This window comes from Saccostrea echinata, unplaced genomic scaffold (assembly GCF_033153115.1).
Source record: "Saccostrea echinata isolate AGI-Se365-2 ecotype Australia unplaced genomic scaffold, CSIRO_AGI_Sech_v1 ptg000030l, whole genome shotgun sequence".
Classification (NCBI taxonomy): Eukaryota; Metazoa; Mollusca; class Bivalvia; order Ostreida; family Ostreidae; genus Saccostrea; species Saccostrea echinata.
In genome coordinates this window covers 16,315,524-16,335,110 of record NW_026889779.1, presented here as the reverse complement: position 1 = coordinate 16,335,110, position 19,587 = coordinate 16,315,524, and the positions used below count along the sequence as shown (strand labels likewise).

General features: G+C 30.7%; 1 protein-coding gene across 1 annotated transcript; it reads left to right on the top strand.

Moving 5' to 3' along the window:
• The first annotated feature begins 7,565 nt into the window (after positions 1-7,565).
• LOC133196448 (uncharacterized) lies at positions 7,566-10,447 on the top strand. Its single transcript, XM_061332341.1, has 4 exons — positions 7,566-7,866; positions 8,226-8,349; positions 9,759-9,946; positions 10,255-10,447. The coding sequence occupies exons 1-4, from the start codon at positions 7,725-7,727 to the stop codon at positions 10,284-10,286; spliced, it is 486 nt and encodes a 161-aa protein (XP_061188325.1). The 5' UTR covers positions 7,566-7,724; the 3' UTR covers positions 10,287-10,447.
• Positions 10,448-19,587: the final 9,140 nt, after the last annotated feature.

Below are 19,587 nucleotides of genomic sequence, written 5' to 3'. Positions count from 1 at the left end.
TCTAACACATCAGAGATGGAATTAGGTGCCATGGAGGAGTAAGCATCCCTTGTCGACGAGTCACACAAGCTGTGTGCTCTTTGTCATGATCGGGTAAACGGAGAGAACCGTAGTCAATTCAGTATGAATACAATGGGCCTAACAATTTGTACGAAAGATATCCAAGAAATTTATTACCAGGAATCTCGGGGGGTGGGGGGGGGGGGAGGGGGGAGGGGAGGGGAGATTGGGCCACAAAAGGGAATAAAAGTTTTCCATGGAAATCTATAGGAAAAACCTTTTAAAGTCTTTTCCTCAAGAACATCAGAACCATGACTAGTCATATTACTATGCAAGCATTCTCAGGCTATACTGATTCAAATTTGTTAAAATCATGGTCTCGAAGGGTAGAATAGTACCATAGTAGGGGATCGAAATTTTACATGAGATACAGAATTTTTTTTTTAAAAATCTTCTTAAAACCAGCAGGATCATGATCAGTCTTATAAATGTGCAGCCTTAGGCAGTACGTATGTTTACTGTGGCCTCGGGGAGTAGATTTTAATTGTTTAAAGTTCAAAGAAGTAATTACTTCTTACTGTTAGCTACATTTTTTTTTTTAAATTCATCGTTTAAAATAATTTATTCTAAAATTTTTGATTGAATAATAAACGAATAATTAGTTTTACACAAAAATTAATAATAAATTACTTCTTAGCTACAACATGTTTTTAAAGATTCATTGTTTAAAATAATTTACTTTAATATTACATATTTTGGTGGGGTTAAATTTTTGTGATTTGAGGGAAAAATAAAGGTTTATTCGTGGGAATTTGATTTTGTGGTTGACAAAGTGTTGAGTTATTTACATCTGAAATTTTACATTTCGTGGAGGACAGGAATTCGAGGGACTCTTCATACCACAAAAGCAACAAATCTGAATCCCACAAAAATTGGTGATTTCACAGTATTGTATATTAAATTTATTTTATTCGAGAATAATAAAGAAATATTATAGTTTCTCAAAAACTCTAATAATGAAGATAAATGTAAGAAACGTTTGTTTTTGACTATTTTTTGATCTGTATACATTCATGAAATTGCCTCCTTACTTTATTTTTTAGCATTTCTTCATGCATTTTCACTTGTGCTTTGAGTCTCTAAATCCAGTACATTCGGACTGATTATTTGAGTTTACTTTAACCTTTATTTTGGTTGCAGGAACCTTAATTCTTGCAAAAACAAACCATTTAAGAATATCTTAGTTTAAATTATTTCAGTGTTTTTCAGTTACATATCAAAGGCAATATTTACAAACCTATACATTATAAATTCATAGAATTATAAAATAAACAAAGATAAAATGTAAGAATGACCTATTATTTTCACATAGGTACATATACACATCAAGAGAGAATACGTATACAAATATTTACGTTTGGAATTTCCTGCATAAATTAGGCAATTTATTATGTTTAATTAGTTATTGTCATCTTAACTGAATGACTGTCCTTAGGAAACAGAGCGAGAAATGATTTCGCAAATACGAATTAGAAGATCTAAAAATAAGCAGGAAAATCCCATGATGTAATTTTTATGTAACTTTATGTTAAAATCGCACCATACATTTCAATACATTATGTCATCGGATTTTCTATATCTATAATTACTGAGGGAAAAAAGAAAATGTCTGGTATATCAGGCATTCATTATCAATGACATTTATAATTCTAGTCCTTGTCTTAGTTGATTGACACATGTTGCGATATTAATGTCAAAATAATGTTTTTGTTTCACTACAATAAAGCAATTATTCAGGTAGAACAAAATCTGATTCAAATTTATGTAGCAAAATTCCACTTTTTCTAAAATAACGCTATGTATTTTTTGTATAAGAAATATTTTTACATTGAATTTTATGAGAAACTTACCTTTTTATAACTTAGATTAAAGATAAATCATATTGAATAATATTGACAATGTATTTATTTTTATTTATGGGTCATGGTTCATTGTAAAAAAAGCTATAATTGACAATCGTACCCAACTGATTTCAATATATATCATATATAAACCCCTGGTTCACAGTCTCTTAAAAGAAAGTAAATCTACTCGATTTTGATTGTCATTTTCATTCACTATGAGGTTGCTTTTTAAACTTTTTATTGCAGGTTTTATATGTAATTTGTCTAATGCTCGAAGTGAGTATTTTTATGTCTAAAATATTCCTGTACCAAGTTATAACAGAACCTAGATAAACTGACCAATCTTTATATTTATTCTCCTTATTCTCCTTAGATCATTGATTATTTTTACTTTGCCATTGACAGTAAGATCTGGTAGTAAAGAACTGGATCCAGAACACCTTATTTCACGCCTCCGTTCTGTGGAGTCCACTTCGCCTAGCTTAATTACTTCGACAACAAAAACAGGTAATTAAACACATAAAAAAATTATATACACTAAAAATCCTTTTATCCCATGTTTACCCTTTTATCCCGTGGATATTACTCACTGGATATATTTTTCATATCCGACTGCTGTGACGTCACCATGGGTTTTGAGTGAAAGTGATCAAGGAAAAACGAAGTGGATTCCTATATAAAAATAGTGTAAAATATTGATAGTGATGTATAAAACATGGGATAAAAAGAATCTCTCATGATGTGTAGTAAGATACAACTCGTTGTGTGTTTTTATCCCCTCGAAAAGGCTCGGGGATAAAAAAAAAACACACGTGTTGGATAAAAATCATATCCAACTACATATCACGGGAGATCCTATACATATACAACTGATGATTCTAAATTTCAACTCATATATATCCATTGAAAGATTTCTCATTTGTCTTCATAATATCTTTTATCTGCTATAAAACTGCATTGTCATACTGAAACACTAAAAGAAACCACTTTTCTGGTTCTAAGACAAACCACACACACAAATGCTTGGATATTTTGCACTTTACCAATAATATGACTTTTCCCAAGCAGAATACTAGTATTTTAATTGATCATACAATGGTTAGTCATAAAAATAAGGTGATGAATGTGTTTTGATTAAATGTTTATTAAAGATAAAACAAAATAAGCCTTTATGAATATGGTTAATAAAGATTACAAATTTGTATATATTGTGAATTCGAAATGAAAAGGGGTATTTAAATACATACCCCTTTCCATTTCAAATTCCAACAATATACTTTATAACAAGTCATTTTAAAAAAAATGATATTTTAATTTATAAATTTATTTTGAAATTAGATCATTGATAATTTTCAAAATTCCTTTACATCATTGACAGTCAGTGGAAATTTACAACTGGTACTAGACCGCCTTATTTCACGAATGAATATTTCAGGTATGTATGCATGTTGTTTCATAAATGTATGCATTACTCTAATTGATCTTTAAATTTTATGTATCAGTATTTTGAATGCTAAAATTCCGCAATATTCCAAACAAATATCTAACATAAAGTTATCTTTAATTTTTTAGTTAAGACCGGTATACCAGAGATGATTTGCAGTAAGTGTAAACACATATTGCGCCAAACGTATGCATCAGACACCCAGTCAGACTGTAGCCTTTACTGCTTACCCTAGAAGCCATTTCTTTGTGATCCATGTTTCAATCATTTTAACCATGTTTTAACTTTTGGAAGTTAACACTGATAAATTCAAAATCTTAATGTTTAATAAGGAATGTACGAACACTATTGTTTTTGCATTAAATGATTTACAAATATCTTATTTTTCGTTTCTTAAGAGAGGTAAATATGCACATGTGAATGCAACTGAGGGAACCAAAAGCCTGATTTTAGAAGACTTGAGTAAGGTTAACTGCTCTTTGTGACACTTAGGGATCACCCGGCGCCTGTCTGTCTGTCACAGCTTATATCTTTAGAACTGGAAGTTTGTTTGTTTGTTAAACGTCCCTTCGAGAATTTTTCATAGAAGAATACTGGATTAGGAAACTAGGCACAGCCTTTACTATGGTAGCAATGATAATTTCAATAGTGTTGAGAATCTTTCAAGTCGACAGTGTAACAATATGAATTTGATTTTTAACAATACCCAGTAAAGCATAGTACGTCATGCACATCGGTCTTACAATAAACCTTATACACGATGTCCCCTTTGATTCACTACTACCTCATGTACATAAACAGTTAAGTCATCACATTCGCACAGAACTTTACTCTGTCTCTTTGAAAGTTTTAAAAAGTTTATTTGAAAAAGTCAAGGAAAGTGCACATTTGGATTCTTCGACACCAGAATACAGGCTCAAATCTGTGATTATGGATATTGTCAATCATATTATTTTTAGACCGCCACGTGTACGGAAGAAAATACTGCTCAAACGAATCGTTTGTTCCTTAAACTTCATTTTGCCAACAAAGGAATTGACGCTGTTAATAAAAGTAATATTCTTAATCACAAAAGGCTCCAGTCTTGTATTCCACCATACTTGAAGTCCACATCTTGTATTTCTTACAAATATACATCGACTATGCTTCCAAACTTTTTAATTACAAAATACCCCCCCCCCCCCGCCCCAATTCTACTGTGTCTAGATATCGAACATCTGAAACATTATCCTCCAACTCTTTCATGTTCTTCAACCTACAACTATATGGTCCTGCAGGACACGTCATTACTGGTACGCAAATATAGTTAATAACGAGGACCTTAAATCACTTATTTTAAAAGGGCCAAATTTAGGGAACCCCTATCATTCAACTAGTGTGATAATTTCATAAATAACATTAATTCTCTGGAAGATTACGCGAGATGATATGGGGCAAACATGAAAAAGATCTTGACACTTTGTCAGAATGGATTGAAAATATCAGATGGAATTTGAAAGCTCGCATTAAGCGGTTGAGGGGCAATGTATGAAAATCATTTAGTATCCTTCGATCTTCAATAATTCAGAAGTGAAAAAGAATTAGATTGATTACTCGATCAATTTGTACTGGCCCCATGACAAAGCGGGTAACAACATTGTCGTTGTTTGTAAGGTTCATTATTTTAATTGTATTTTAGAGAGGCTGGTTTTAATTCTGCAAGTGCTAATACAACTTATACCCATAACTTTTCTCCATTTCTAAGGAGAAAATTCTTCAAAATCTTATGTCAGTTTTCAATCAATATTCCCAACAATCAAGTTGAATTTCAATTACCATACTAATACTGGATTCCTAAACTACATAAAAATCCTTACAAACAAAGATTTATATCGGGCTCCAGTAAATGTTCTACCAAGCCTCTTTCTTTACTCCTCACTAAAATATTAATATCTGTGAAGGAGAAGCTTCAGAAGTACTGTACAATAATATATTCAAGAAGTGGTGTTAATCAGATGTGGATACTTTGAAATTCCAAAGAACTTAAAGAAATTTAAAATCACAAACTTTTACCAAAATTAATAACATTAAAACATACGACTTTTTAACACTTTATACTAACCATTCCCCACAATAAATTAAAGTCCAGGTTTTGTGACATCATAGACAGCTGCATTTTCAATAAAAATGGAACTCGAAAATTTAATTACCTTGTCATTGGTCATTTGCAAAATTATTTTGTTAAAAACATTCTGACTGTACACACAAGTACTTCGAAGTTAACATCAAAAGATGCTTGGATTTCTGATTGACAATATATTTGTAGTTTTTTGAGAAAGGTCTTCCAATAATCTATCGGAATTCCCATGGGTACCAATTGCAACAATATTTCGTATCAAATTTTCATGAATATAGTTCATTTTTCTTTCTTCATATTTTTGAACGAGCATTTTTCTAAAAAAAAAAAAAAATCAAATTTATCTTTCTAATAAATACATTTTTTGAAAGCGTAAAACCCCCGTATTAACTATTTGAATCATAAAAACTGTATGGTCGTGCCAACATAAGCATACCCCCCCCCCCCCAAAAAAAATAAGCAAAACATTAAATTTTTTTTTCGAAGATAAAAGCGTCTATGTCGAAAAATAAACGTCAATTTTTCAAAGCATTATAGTTACTAAGGTGACCTATTTCTATCGTGCATAAGTTATATTAATTTTGGTGAAGTTAGCACTGGCACATACAAGCAAGTAAATATATTTACTTTCTGAGTTCTTGCTGATTACCAGACTATTTTGTTGATTCTTGGTGATACTTTATCTCATGTTTTAAACAATGTACCTCCTTCTATCGTTTATTTTGTTTTAAAGTCCATTGATTCTTTACAGGTTTGTATTACACTCAGGTGACCGTTAATGCCCTAGGACCTCTTGTGTATATTTTTCATTCTAACAAACATTTCTTGTTTCTGGAATTAATTTCACATCGCCTTGGATATAATTCGAAGAAAAGTATGCAAATTCTTGGTACTATCATAAATTGAAAGTCTCTTTCGAAATAGCTCTACAGATTTTTAAAAATAAACTCTGAATGTCAGAAAACGTGTGTTATACATATATATAACCCAGATTTTTCGATTTTATCTCCACTGTGCTTGGTCTACCATATGCATATTGTTATCTGTAAGTAATTCCTAGAATCATGTTCGGAAGTTTATTTCCTTTCTTTTCTACAAACTGGGTTAAATATATACAAGCTTTCAGGAAGAAGAAACTTGCAGTTAAAAAAAAAGAGCTGCATCGGAGCAAATATCATGGAACTCTTTGCCTTTGTGCTTCAATTTTTTGTGATTTCTAGTCCATGTCTGCGGATCGGAATTCAAGCATTTTTCTTTGGTGGTCCAAATGTCGGAGGTAAAAAAAAAATAAAGAATCCTTAAATTTTACAATAATGAATACAAACAATTGAACCAATCAAACATTTTGGCCATTTAATTGCTTTTGGTACTACTTGTACTAAATGCACTGGAAAGGAATTGTTATCAGAAGAATGATTTTCTTTCTGATCATTGTTAATTTACTAGAAATTGAAAAAAATACGAAAATTTTGAAAATAAAATGGTTGTAATATAGAATGAGTCGACCCACATTGAAATGTTTAATTTTAATGCGTTTTCTTATGTTCGTCACAATGTAGTTAAATAGTTAGAAACATTTTACTACATATCCCATTACAAAACATAAATATAAAGGAAATTTAATTAATTCTCTATCATGAAATTATTTGCAGGTTATATGTTCTATATGTTTGTATTCTTCTTTGAAGTTTTCGGTGGGTTTTCGAGTAAGATATAGATAAAATTCAGCTAAGATTTCTAAAATAAACAATCAATTTCATATATATGATTAGCATCTCTCTTTGTGGTAGGCTTAGTTCTATTTGTCTGCTTTAAATCGCAGATGTGAATGCAAGTCTTGTTATAATAAGATATTAATTTAATTAAGCATCAAGTAATTATATAGATGTATCCTATGGAAAGTTTACATTTCTAAATTACAATAAATCACCAATATTGTGCAAATAAGTAGTCGAGAAATATTATCCATTTTCATTCTTCCATAACTTAAAAAGATTCTTATTTAATAACTATGATTTTTTTAAGAACCTATATATCCATGTAGACTAAAAGCAGTCTGAAAGATAAAGCCCATTACAGGTTCTGAATTCCATTTTCTTTACATAATGATAAACATTTTACAGTAATAACTCCAACAAACCCTAAAACATTAGTAAATGAGGTTTTGGAGCTAAACTGCACCTTGTTTGAGGATTCTGGTCTGAATGCCTCTATCCTAGTGTGGGATATACTTGATGGTACAAAGGCACCAAAGGACACCATGCTTGTTGTTGAAGAAAGAACTTTACTGTTTCGGAAAAACATCAGCAGAGTTGAGGAAGAAGGGACGTATCTGTGCAGGAGGCTTGATGTGGAGGACTATTTAAAGAGTGTTGTGAAATCGGTGTCTCTTGTTATTGAATGTAAGTTGAAAATATATATTAATTTTATTTATCAAAAAGCAAATAATTGCAAACGAAGGTGAGTCTATTTGGCAGCGGATTTCTACACACTATTTAAATATTATTTTTCTACTAGGTAAATTGCATTTATATGATTTTTCTGCAGTCTTGAAAATCAAAATTGGTTGCAAAACCTTAGGAGTTTTTTTTAACTTCAAATTATGTTGGAGATCTTTGTTAAAAAAACTCGATTTTGCTTGTCACATTTCTACATCAGATGTATGGAATACTTAAAATATCAAAATCATATTATGATATTCACAATCTTTGTCGTATGGAGGAACCTTTTTTGCTACAGATGTGGTAAATATGTTTTTTAGATGAACCAGTGCGGGATATTACCAACTTTGATTGTATATTACACGAACAGAGAAATGAGTTTTACTGCAGCTGGAATCTTGGGCTATATAATCACCCAGCCTACCTCGATATAACGGTAGTTATGTAAGTAAAATTCTAATAAATGGTATAACTTTAGGAGAAATGCCACACCAGCATTTTATTTAATAGATCTTTAAGAATCCCTTTAAAACTATGGTTTCAGCATTGAAAGACCGATATTAGCTCTTAATTATTTTACACGATTTTGGGGGCATTTTTTCAGAGAAACTGAAAAAAATGTTTAATTTGCAATTAAGATGCTTTATGGTTTAAAACTTGCTGTTAATAAATGTATAATATGAATGTATAATAAAATATGTAAAGAAAGGCTGGATATATATTTTAACTTAAAAAAAAACTTATTTATGAAAATAAAACATATTATTTGTGAATGTTTTTTGAACCATTGGATAAAATCTTCATAAAACTAGTCACAACTAGGGAGAACATCTTAGTCAATCATATTTTAAAAAAGAAATTGAAATTGCGAAAATTTAGGGGAAATAATTATTTTAATACTTGGACCGATCCCGATCAAAATTAAACTGATCCCGAACAAAATTAACACAAAATAAATAAAGTAATAATTTATTGCCTTCTTTATGTATTCACCACTAAGAAATCTATTTGACTGTCAAGTTCGATTACTTTTAACCCGTATTACACATGAACAAAGGAAAATACTCGTGAAAATGTTATCTATTTCCAATTACTATAAAATTCTGTTTGGGATCAGTTTAATTTAGATCGGGATTGTCAAAAACTTAAAAAATGAATTTCTCTAACAGTTCGAAATTTCATTTCAATTTCTTTTTTAAATATGATTGTCTAACATATCCCTTGCAGCCGTGTCTTGTTTTTTGAATACATTATCCATAGGTTTTGAAAATATTTACAAATAATGTATTTATTTTCATAAACAATTTTTAAGTAAAAAATTCAAATTTCTATCTGGCTTTTCTTTCCATATTTTATTAGATATTCATATGATGCATTTCTTAAAAACAAAATTTTTAACTCTAAGGCATCTTATTGGCAAATGAAATAATTTTTTTCATTTTCTATGATATAATTGGGGGGGGGGGGAATCTTGTCAAAAAATTAAGAGCTAATTATTATCGGCCTTTCTAATGCTGAACCCATAACTTAACAGGGATGTCTTAAAGATCAATGAAATAAAAATTTTGGTGTGGCATTCCTCCTTAAAGGAAATGCTGTTTTGTTAGTTATCTCTATAGAGCAAAAGGTGCCAAAATAAAACGGAGGCGAATATTTCCTTATATACATCTTTATAAAAGAAACCGAATACACGTTAGATTTTTGTGCATACTTCTGCTGGGGAAGTATTTTTTAATTTCAGTTTTCCAGTAAAAGAAGTTTAATACTGAAAATTATTGTACTCTGATTGTTTACTAACTATCCGCTGACTTTTCAAATAGAGAAAATTATTGATAACATGTTATCTTTTACAGGTCTCCAGACAACGGATCGACACTTTTACGTTGTCCACAGAAAGTTAAACAGCAGCAAAACTGTACTTGGACAGCCAAAGATGATCATGCTATCTTGTCCACGTCCAAGATTGTTATCCTTACTATCAAAAACGTGGAATTTGATGTAGAAAAAACCTTCATTAAAGATTTTTCAGCACAGTCAATGAGTAAGTTACAGTACCAATACTTGTGTCGAAATTAAGTGCCAAAAGTATATGCTGACAAAACAAGGTATTCATGTTGTACTTTGTAAACGAATGGATAAGCAATCTGATCTGAGAACGTTTTAGAACATGACTAGATATCTACAAACAGAAAAATGAAATTTTTTAAGGTGGCTAAAATTGATTTTCTGGTGTAATTTTTGAAGAGTTTCACTGAATAATCAGTGATATAGAATGTACCCTATATGTCTAATTTATACGAAATCCCAAAAAGAATCCGTATCATTATATTGTTTTCTTTTTTATGGTAGATTTAACGGCCAGAATAACCTCCAAGAAATAATTTTACTTACTGCAGACACATCATTGAAGAGAAATATGCATCTGGCACTGAACCTGACTGTGACGTCTACTGTCCGTCCTCGTAATCCTCTGCCTCCCGTCTCTCTTGTTTCTATGAAGGACTATAAGTGATATTATAAAGAGACATTCATTCTAATTCTATTAACATTTTGGAATGCTTCACTTATAGTTAATGTTTCAAACACATAAAAGTTAATTCATGAATCATTGAGTATCATAAATAAAAAAATAAAATGATTGTAGTGTCCAAAAAAAGTTCTTTTAAAAATATTATTAAGGAATTTTGGACGACTTCGGAGTATATATATATATATATATATATATATATATATATATATATATATATATATATATATATATATATATATATATATATATATATATATATATATGACTGTAATTTTCATTTTATCAATAAAGATTATGTTTTACATATAAATATCAGGGGAAAAAAATCTTAAACAATGGTGATTATTTAATAATAAATTGAAAACAAATAAAAGTATTTAGTAATGTAAACTTATGATGACTTAATTTTTTTTTTCTTCACAGTCTTAATCAGAACTCTACATTGACATTCTTATGTACGGTAACATCATAGTAACAAGCAATAATTGATGGCATTTTGTGCATGTAAAATTAAGCGCCACATTTGAGTGAAGCAGTGAATATCTAATATCAATATAAAGGGTTTTTTTGAAAGGGTTTTTTTCTCTCGTAGATGTTTATATAGATGCTTTCACAACTGATTACAAGAACTTAATTTGCCCCTCATTGCCGTTTACATTTAATTTCAGATAATGTAGGACCTTGTTATAATATCTTTTAATCATGAATAATGTCATCATTTCACTTAAAATACGTTGCATTATTTGTCTCACTATAAAATTTGAAAATATAAAAAGGGAATCCGTGATTTGATATATGACAAAAAACTAAAAATAAACATAAATAGATTCTGTAAATTCGTCAAACTGAGATGATGGGCATATGATAAAATAATCTCACTGTATTTATGATCAGAATGATTGATAGCATTTGATTGCTGTATATAAAAGAGAATTTTTTTAAATTCTATGTTAAAGTTGTGTATTCAACATAAAAAATGAATCGATGTACTTTTTTTATTATACATCCAGTTAATGCTTACTAGTATCTTTACACAGGAAAAAAAATGTACGGACACACTTTGGTAAGTTTTCTTAATGCATACATGTAGCTTAAAAGTTGAAACATTAAAAAAAAACTTACAGAAAATATCCATATATTCTGCATTTCCTTTTGTGATTATTCGTACTAAATTATTGTTTAAATTATATCTTAATATGACTGATCATGGCCCGGGCCGGAATTTAATCCTTGTTTGAGCTAGAAAATTTTGTCAAACGACATATCAACAGACAGGCATTTAATTTCTTTAAACAGAAAAGCTCACTTGAGCTTTTGGCTCAGGTGAGCTATATTAGGAAATTTTGAACATATTTCCCTAATTATGTTGAACGAAGCTACAGTGTATAATCGTTCTCAGAAAACACCAAATCAACGATTTTTGATTCTTTTTACTGTTCAATTACATTTAGTTCTTTTTAGTATGAATGTATCAAAATCATCTGTTTTGGTTATGAAAACAAACATTTCTTGCAGTTTCACACGTAGTACAAGAGGGACAGCAGCAATTACAACCTCAAGGTAATGAAAACTACGTCAAATATTCAGAGTCACAAGGTATTTAAGGTGTTTTGAAATATGTTTATGCTCAATCCTTCATGGCACCTGATCCCACCTCTGAAGTTTTTGGAGGCCCGTGTTTTCTCCGCTCCCTATTTGTATTGTCTAAATAGACTCTGAGCTTTAATACTGTTCCTTATCTCTATATTTCATTTTATAATTAAAAAAAACACTATTATGAAATTAAAAAAAAAAACTTTATGATCTTGCTTTTGTTCTAGAGCTCTCTCCTCTTGCTGATTTTTGCAGACAACCGGATAACCAACGAATATGTAAAGAATTATTAACCTCCCTTCTCAGAGGTAAGAAGATTTATTACTACGGTTATTTTTACGTGTAAACATCTATTTTAATCATCCAATCATAACGAAATTAACCGTAGAAATTTATTCTCATACGAAAATTTAAAAGACGTCATTAAAATATCTTAAATCAAATTTGAAGACAATATGCAGTTAAAAGAAGGCAACATCGTTATCGGTACTTCATTGTGGAAAATGCATTTTAATTTTACAGGAAGATGTTTCTCTTATTTAAGCTGATTTATACATGTATAAATCTAAATGTCCAACAAAATTTATATCTTTTCTTTGTTCAAGATTATCAAAGTTCTAAAAATAATCTACCTGATATTAATAGTAAAAATAGTAATAGTTATTAGTTGATAGTAAAGAGATTTATTTAACATTTTCATAGTTCTATACGTTGCACTGCAGTTCAGTTACAACATCAAGGTAAAGTGTGTCTTTATACATGTAGTTATTTGTATTGCTAAAAATATTTTTCGTAATAATGATAAAAAAAATAATTTTTTAATTATGTTTTCTAAGAAAATTCTTATTCTTATCTTAAACAAGAAGTCCAAGGACCGCCATTCTCAACTGAATAACTTTGGTCCTGCTTTTTCTTGAAATCAGTTTTTAAAAGTTTTCTTACATCCTTATCCGCATGAACAATTTTGATCATATTCCTCGCGTCCATCCCAGCTCCATTTGGTCATAGCTTAACCAAAGTGAAATCACACTATACGGGTATATGCTGGAGAAGTAATTTTTCCCTCTATACATATATAATGTAAAATTTGATCCCCGATTTAAGCCCCATTGTAACCTTTCGTCTAAAAAAAGTTTAGAATCAATACTACTTCGGAATCTTAGAACATTTATATGATTCAGTATGACCCTGCTATACTCCTGGAAAAAAGTATTCCTTTTAGGCATGATTTCTTATTTAAAACTTTGAATTATGATTTCAGCCTAAGCCTAATCCGGGGCACAATGATTTGAACAAACTTGAATCTGCATTACCTGAGGATGCTTGAATATTAACATGACTAGACATGGACCAATTGTTTTGTGAGAATCATTAGATATAATGATTCTTATATATCCCCAATATTATCAATCCCCTATTGTTTTCCTACCAAATACACGGGGACATTATATGAACAAAATTTAATCTTCACTACATGAAGTTGCTTTAGCACACGTTTCAATTTTTTTGGCTGGTGAATCTTGAGATTTTTGAATTACACTGCCCTATTTGTGCCTTTTCTTGTTTATCTCACAGACCATAGTCCATCTTTTGGGAAAATAAATACTGTATACAGGAAAATTTTATTTTGGCCCCAGTTGGGCGAATTTAAAACGTGGCGAGTTCAAAGAATACAGTATAATTTCTTGAACCGAGCTCTGACTGGGCGAATTTAAAACTAGGCAAAACTGTTTGCGAGTGTGAAAGGGCGAAAATACTGTAAATCTGGAATTTTTTACTGTAGATAAATTTTAGGAAATTTGCGCGTGCATTGCATTCGCAAAAATATTTTTCTAAAAAATAAATCAACGACGAAAAATGTAAACAAAAATTTTGCTGACAGCTGGTGTCTTTTTTTAATCCTGTTAACGGTGTTCGTAAGCAGTGGTCGTTTGTATACTACAAGCTAATTACCCGTGATAATCCGTGCGTGAAGAGTGCCTTCACTACATTCAATATCGTCCGATTGTTTGAAAGGCAGTATGTATCTCTCAAATTATTTCTCCAAGAAAGAGATAATTTAGATTTTAATATTGTATGTACATGCTTAATTTATTGTATGTATACGCATACAAATGTAACTTATTAACTGTTATGAAAATTTTTAAGTGCTTTTTAATTTTAGCGGCAATGACAATTCGCAAAATTTTGAAACGTAAAAATTAATCAACAGCTTTTTGACATAGATTCGCAATAATAAATCGACGTAAAAATTTCCAGATTTACGGTAACATGGTGTGGAAATAACCCTACATACAGTTTATCTTTAATAAAAAAAAACTTGTATTAGGTTTGATTATATTGGCGAAGTGGATATTGAGGGGCAAATGTAAATATTAAAAAAAAATTTACAAGAATGATAATGACAACAACAACAGAACTATTTACTATCGCGGAAATTAGGTATTTGTTCCGGATTTTAGTTTTAAAAACCCTCTGGAAATACGCTTTCAGGCTATGCCCTGATATGTCTATTTAGCAATAATGAGGCCTTCGAAATTATAATACATTCATATTTGGTGAATTATCATTTCCAAGTTGACAAAACCGAGGATAATGTAATAATCAATTATTTACATGTAGGAGTTATCAAATATCAATCGGAAAACTAAGAGTATTCCTTACATGATATTACTCAAATTACGGACCAAAATATATATATATATTTCTGAAATGGCGTAAACAGCTCTGCGGTGACAGTAAAGCTCACTAAAACCTTTATTTTGGAACACTCCATTGCATCTTGTCCCTTTTTAAAAGTCAAAGTTTTTGATGTGTAATCATAAAAAAGGAGGTTTTATTTTGAATTTCATATCAGCTGTATGTATAGTTCATTATAAATAAGCTAGGCTTGGAAACAATAAAAACAACTCTTTCATAATGTTTCCAGTAACATAATGTTTTAGATACTATTGTTTGATGCAAAAATGAAAAAAAAACTTACTGTTTTCTTAAAGTTCCTCAAGCAATCAGCGGATACAGCAGTAGTTATAATCTTCAGAGTCTGATGTGTAATTTTTGCCTTTCCCACTACATGGAAAATCACTGTTCACATTACTGTTATCAAGTGTCTTGAAGATATCTGTAATTTCCATGAGCTACAAAACCACACATTACGAAGGACTTGCAAACAATTTTCTGTTTCAATACAATGATAATACATGTAAGAATAAAAATAAATGTATAATATTTATAACTGTCGACTATCAAGACATCTTATGTACAAATTAATTTTTTTCCCACTGGCTGTATTGTATATATCAGGTGTATATTATCAAGATAATATTTATTTATTTGTGTGTTTTAAACTTGTTTAAATAAAATTTATTTGCAAAAATAATGGATCCATAGTAAACATTTTATGACGTCCATTTTCTAGTAAATCTTACAACCCTTTTCATTCTTGTGAGATCTTCTATCAGGTTTGGGGCAAAACCTTAGGGATATTTTTTAAACTTAAAATTGTGTTTGAGATCTTTGTTAAAAAAATTGATTTTGCTTGTCACTTTTCTACATCAGATGTATGGAATATTTAAAATATTAAAATAGTATGATATTCACAATCTTTGTCGTATGGTGGAACCTTTTTTGCTACAGATGTGGTAAATATGCTTTTTAGATGAACCAGTGCGGGATATTACCAACTTTGATTGTATGTTACACGAACAGAGAAAAGAGTTTCACTGCAAATCTGGAATCTGGGGCTATATAATCACCCAGCCTACCTCGATATAACGGTAGTTATGTAAGTAAAATTCTGCTAAATGGTATAACTTAAGGAGGAATGCCACACCAGAATTTTATTTTATAGATCTTTAAGAATCCCTTTGAAACTATGGTTTCAGCATTAAAAGACCGATATTAGCTCTTAATTATTATGGCTCGTAATTGTATTTCTGATGTAATTTTTAAAGAGTTTCACAGAATTAGTAAGCGATATAGAATGTATCTTATATGTATTATCTACATGAAATCCCGAAAAAAGCCAGTATCATTATATTGGTTTATTTTTTACGCAGATTCAACGTCCAGAATAACCTCCAAGAAATGATTTGTACTTAACTGCAGACATCATTGAAGAAAAACCTGCACGAGTGCACCTGGCACTTCATCTGACTGTGACGTCTACTGTCAACGCCCGTCCTCATAACCTTTTGCAGCATGTCCTTCTCATTTCTATAGGGGATGATAAGTGATAATATGAAGAACCATTCAATCTAATTTTATGAAAATCCTCTGAATGCTTCACTGAAAATGTTTTAAACACTTTTTTAAAACAAAAAATTAGATGCTGTAATAAGAGGAGAAATTAAAGCAATGTTAGTTGACTTGTGAAAAATGTAGTACTAAATCTTTTTTTTTTTTTTTTTTTTTTTTATAAATTGATTGCACGTAATTTGTTTAACGATATAATGTCCTATTGTAAATCTACAAATATGCAAATATTTTGTAAACAATTATTTGAAGGACTTTTTTGGAATTTATGCGAAACATTTCTACATGTTTATGTAATTGTAATTACCTTTTTATCAATATCGATCATGTTATGAATATAAATATCAAAGATATCTTAAAACAATGGTCAACATTTGATAATGAATTAAAGGCAATCATATATAATCAATCTTAACTAATGATGACTTTTAATTACTTTTCAGAGCAGCTCTGAATTGCCATTCTTATGTAAAGTTGCGTCAGAGTAACAAGCATTTTTTGATTGCATTTCATGCTTGAGTTACGGTAAAATTAAGCGTCACATTCAGGTGCACATGATGCACTGATCCTGACTGATTTATGTCATTATGGATCTGTTGTTATTTCTTTAACATGTATGTAGATACTTTAATGACTAAGTTACAAAAACTTCATTCGCCGTGCTCCTCCTTGCTTGGTACAGTTTAATTTCAGATAATAGAGAACCTTGTTTATCGTGTGTGTTTATATTTATCGTTTAATCATGATTAATAGCCTCCTTGCACTTCAAAAACATGATTTTAAAAAATGTGTAAATTTAGGCAAAATGAATGGCTATGATTTGCATTATTTGTATAATTTAAAATTAACAAAGAAAGAGGGGTGAAATTTTAGAGAATTTGTAATAGGAATGTTTTCCGCTAAATTGTGTTCATCTCGTACAGATTAGCAATAGGGATTTCTTGAATCTTAATGGGGCTTCCAAAGACATTTTTACCCTTCGTTGTCTGATGACGATACTTCTACAGCTGTATATACAGATTGTCAACAAAGCACCTAGGTAAAAGAAGAAATGAGTTGAATTTGATTGGGATTCGTTGAAATTAGGAGTGTAAAAAATAATATTAAAATAAGGATAAATTATTCTGCAACGTAATGTAACAAGTCGAGCGGACCCTTGTCACAAAATAAAAACTCCTTTGTCAGGCATAACAAGTTTTTATTAGGATGGCAACAATCAAGAACAATAACAACGAATGAGATGCTGACCATTCAGACAATAGATGACCCGAAAAAAAAGGGGGGGGGGTGAACTTGCCTTGCGACTACATTACACAGTTAATTTATTGTTATAACTAGTATCTGCAAACAACTCCTTGTTCTCGAACTCAAAGTAAAACAACTTTGCGTAATTAATTGCGTAAAATTAATTGTAAATTTAATAATTCAACAAGCGACGATCCGGACAGTCCCTAACTATTTGGGAAATCCAAATAAACTATCTCTGTACTAAACTATTAGACATGCCTAATATTAAACTTAATGCCACTTAACTTATGAAGAAAATATGCGTAAACTATTCAGAATATGTGTATACTCTCAAAATGAATTTATTTTCAGCTCAAGCTAATCCGAACAAATACTACCAAATCCGGACAAGCCATTCCGGACAAGAATAACCTAAGTGAACTTAACTGTGAGAACTACTCTGGATATCCGAACAAACGATCCGGACAGCTATTAAAATGTATAAACGTGACATAAACTATCAAATAAACTTCTGAACTTGGAAACGACTGACTCATAGAAATGTTCCGGTCATAAGTCCTAATTAATAACTCGAACTGTAAACAATAAACTACTGGTCTACATGACTGGAATAATCTCTATACTCTTAAAACTATCCTGTCCGGACGCGCAAGTCCTTATAAAAATTAGCATCATCCACAACAAGATTAATCATCTTGAATACCTTGGACTTTCTCTAGTTCTAACCAAACAACCCGAAGGGATGAAGAGTCAAGAGTGAGTGTCGAGATGCTGAAGCTGGGTCCTATATATAACCTTCTATGACCAATCAGCGTTTGTCCTTTTTGTCCGGAAAATTTATAACCAATCCAAACGCTGTACGGATCTATGGAAATTCCGAACAATTTCCGATATCCGGACAAGCTAAATTACAACCCTTAATAATCATTTAATGAACAATACAAGACCTTGTCCGGATTACTTTAATTATATGGACACTAAATAATGTAATTAGTTTAATAAATAAAAATATCCAGGACTACGTAGTTTTACTATAAAAATCAAGATTCGAATCTAGGCGCCTTCTAAAGTAGTGCGCGCAGCGATATATGTAAATACGGAAGTATGACTTCACAATATAGTGCGCCGATGAGATCGATAAAATAAGACAATAGTTCACCATCATAAGGTAAAAAATAGACAAAAATAGTGGTCAGCATCATATTACAATAATTCAAGATAAAAATAATGTACAACATGGTTGAATAATGAAAAATCAGACAGCAGAATCACAAGTGACAAGATGAGTAGTGAAGCGGTCAGTCAGACGAGAGAAACGCATGGTAAAGTACACAAGAAGTTCGCGAGCGGTAAAATGACGATTTCACATAGATGAAGGTAAAGGAATACTCTGGTACTGAACATGCATCAACAACTGGTAATTATAAACAGCTGCAGTTTAATTAAAACGATTGTTTTACCGTATTTACGAAGAAATTTAGAGAATAAAATTTGTAAACAAATGATCGAAAATGGGGGAAGTTGTCAAAACACGAACGGTAACACTGCAGGTTTTGTAAAACATATCTGAGTTGAAATAAGGCATAATAAATGCTGTTTAAGCTTAATAAATCACTTTAGAATCATGTACTATGATTAAAGTAAATTCCCATCCAGAATAAATTAATTGTAAACAATATAAAGAGTTAGCACATGAAGGTCTCACATATTACACCACCCCCCACTTAAAAAATACAAAATTCTCCTGAATTTTAGGGTATGTACATTTAAGATAACCTTACAGGAACATTCCTTTTCTTAATCTGATCAATGATAGAGTCATATTTCTTGGATCTTTTCAGAGAAGCTGCCTCCATCATGGTCAGAAAGTCAATGTCATCAGCAGATCTAGATCCCCTGACAGCAATATCACAAAGTTTCTTGTAATTATAAAATTTCAGCTTGCGATCAACCTCATCCTTAGGTAACATGGTTGGTTTTGCAGATCCTGGAAGACACAGCATATTGAATTTGGAAAGGAGTTGTGATCGAGAGATAGAGAAGCTGTCTGCCGAGAG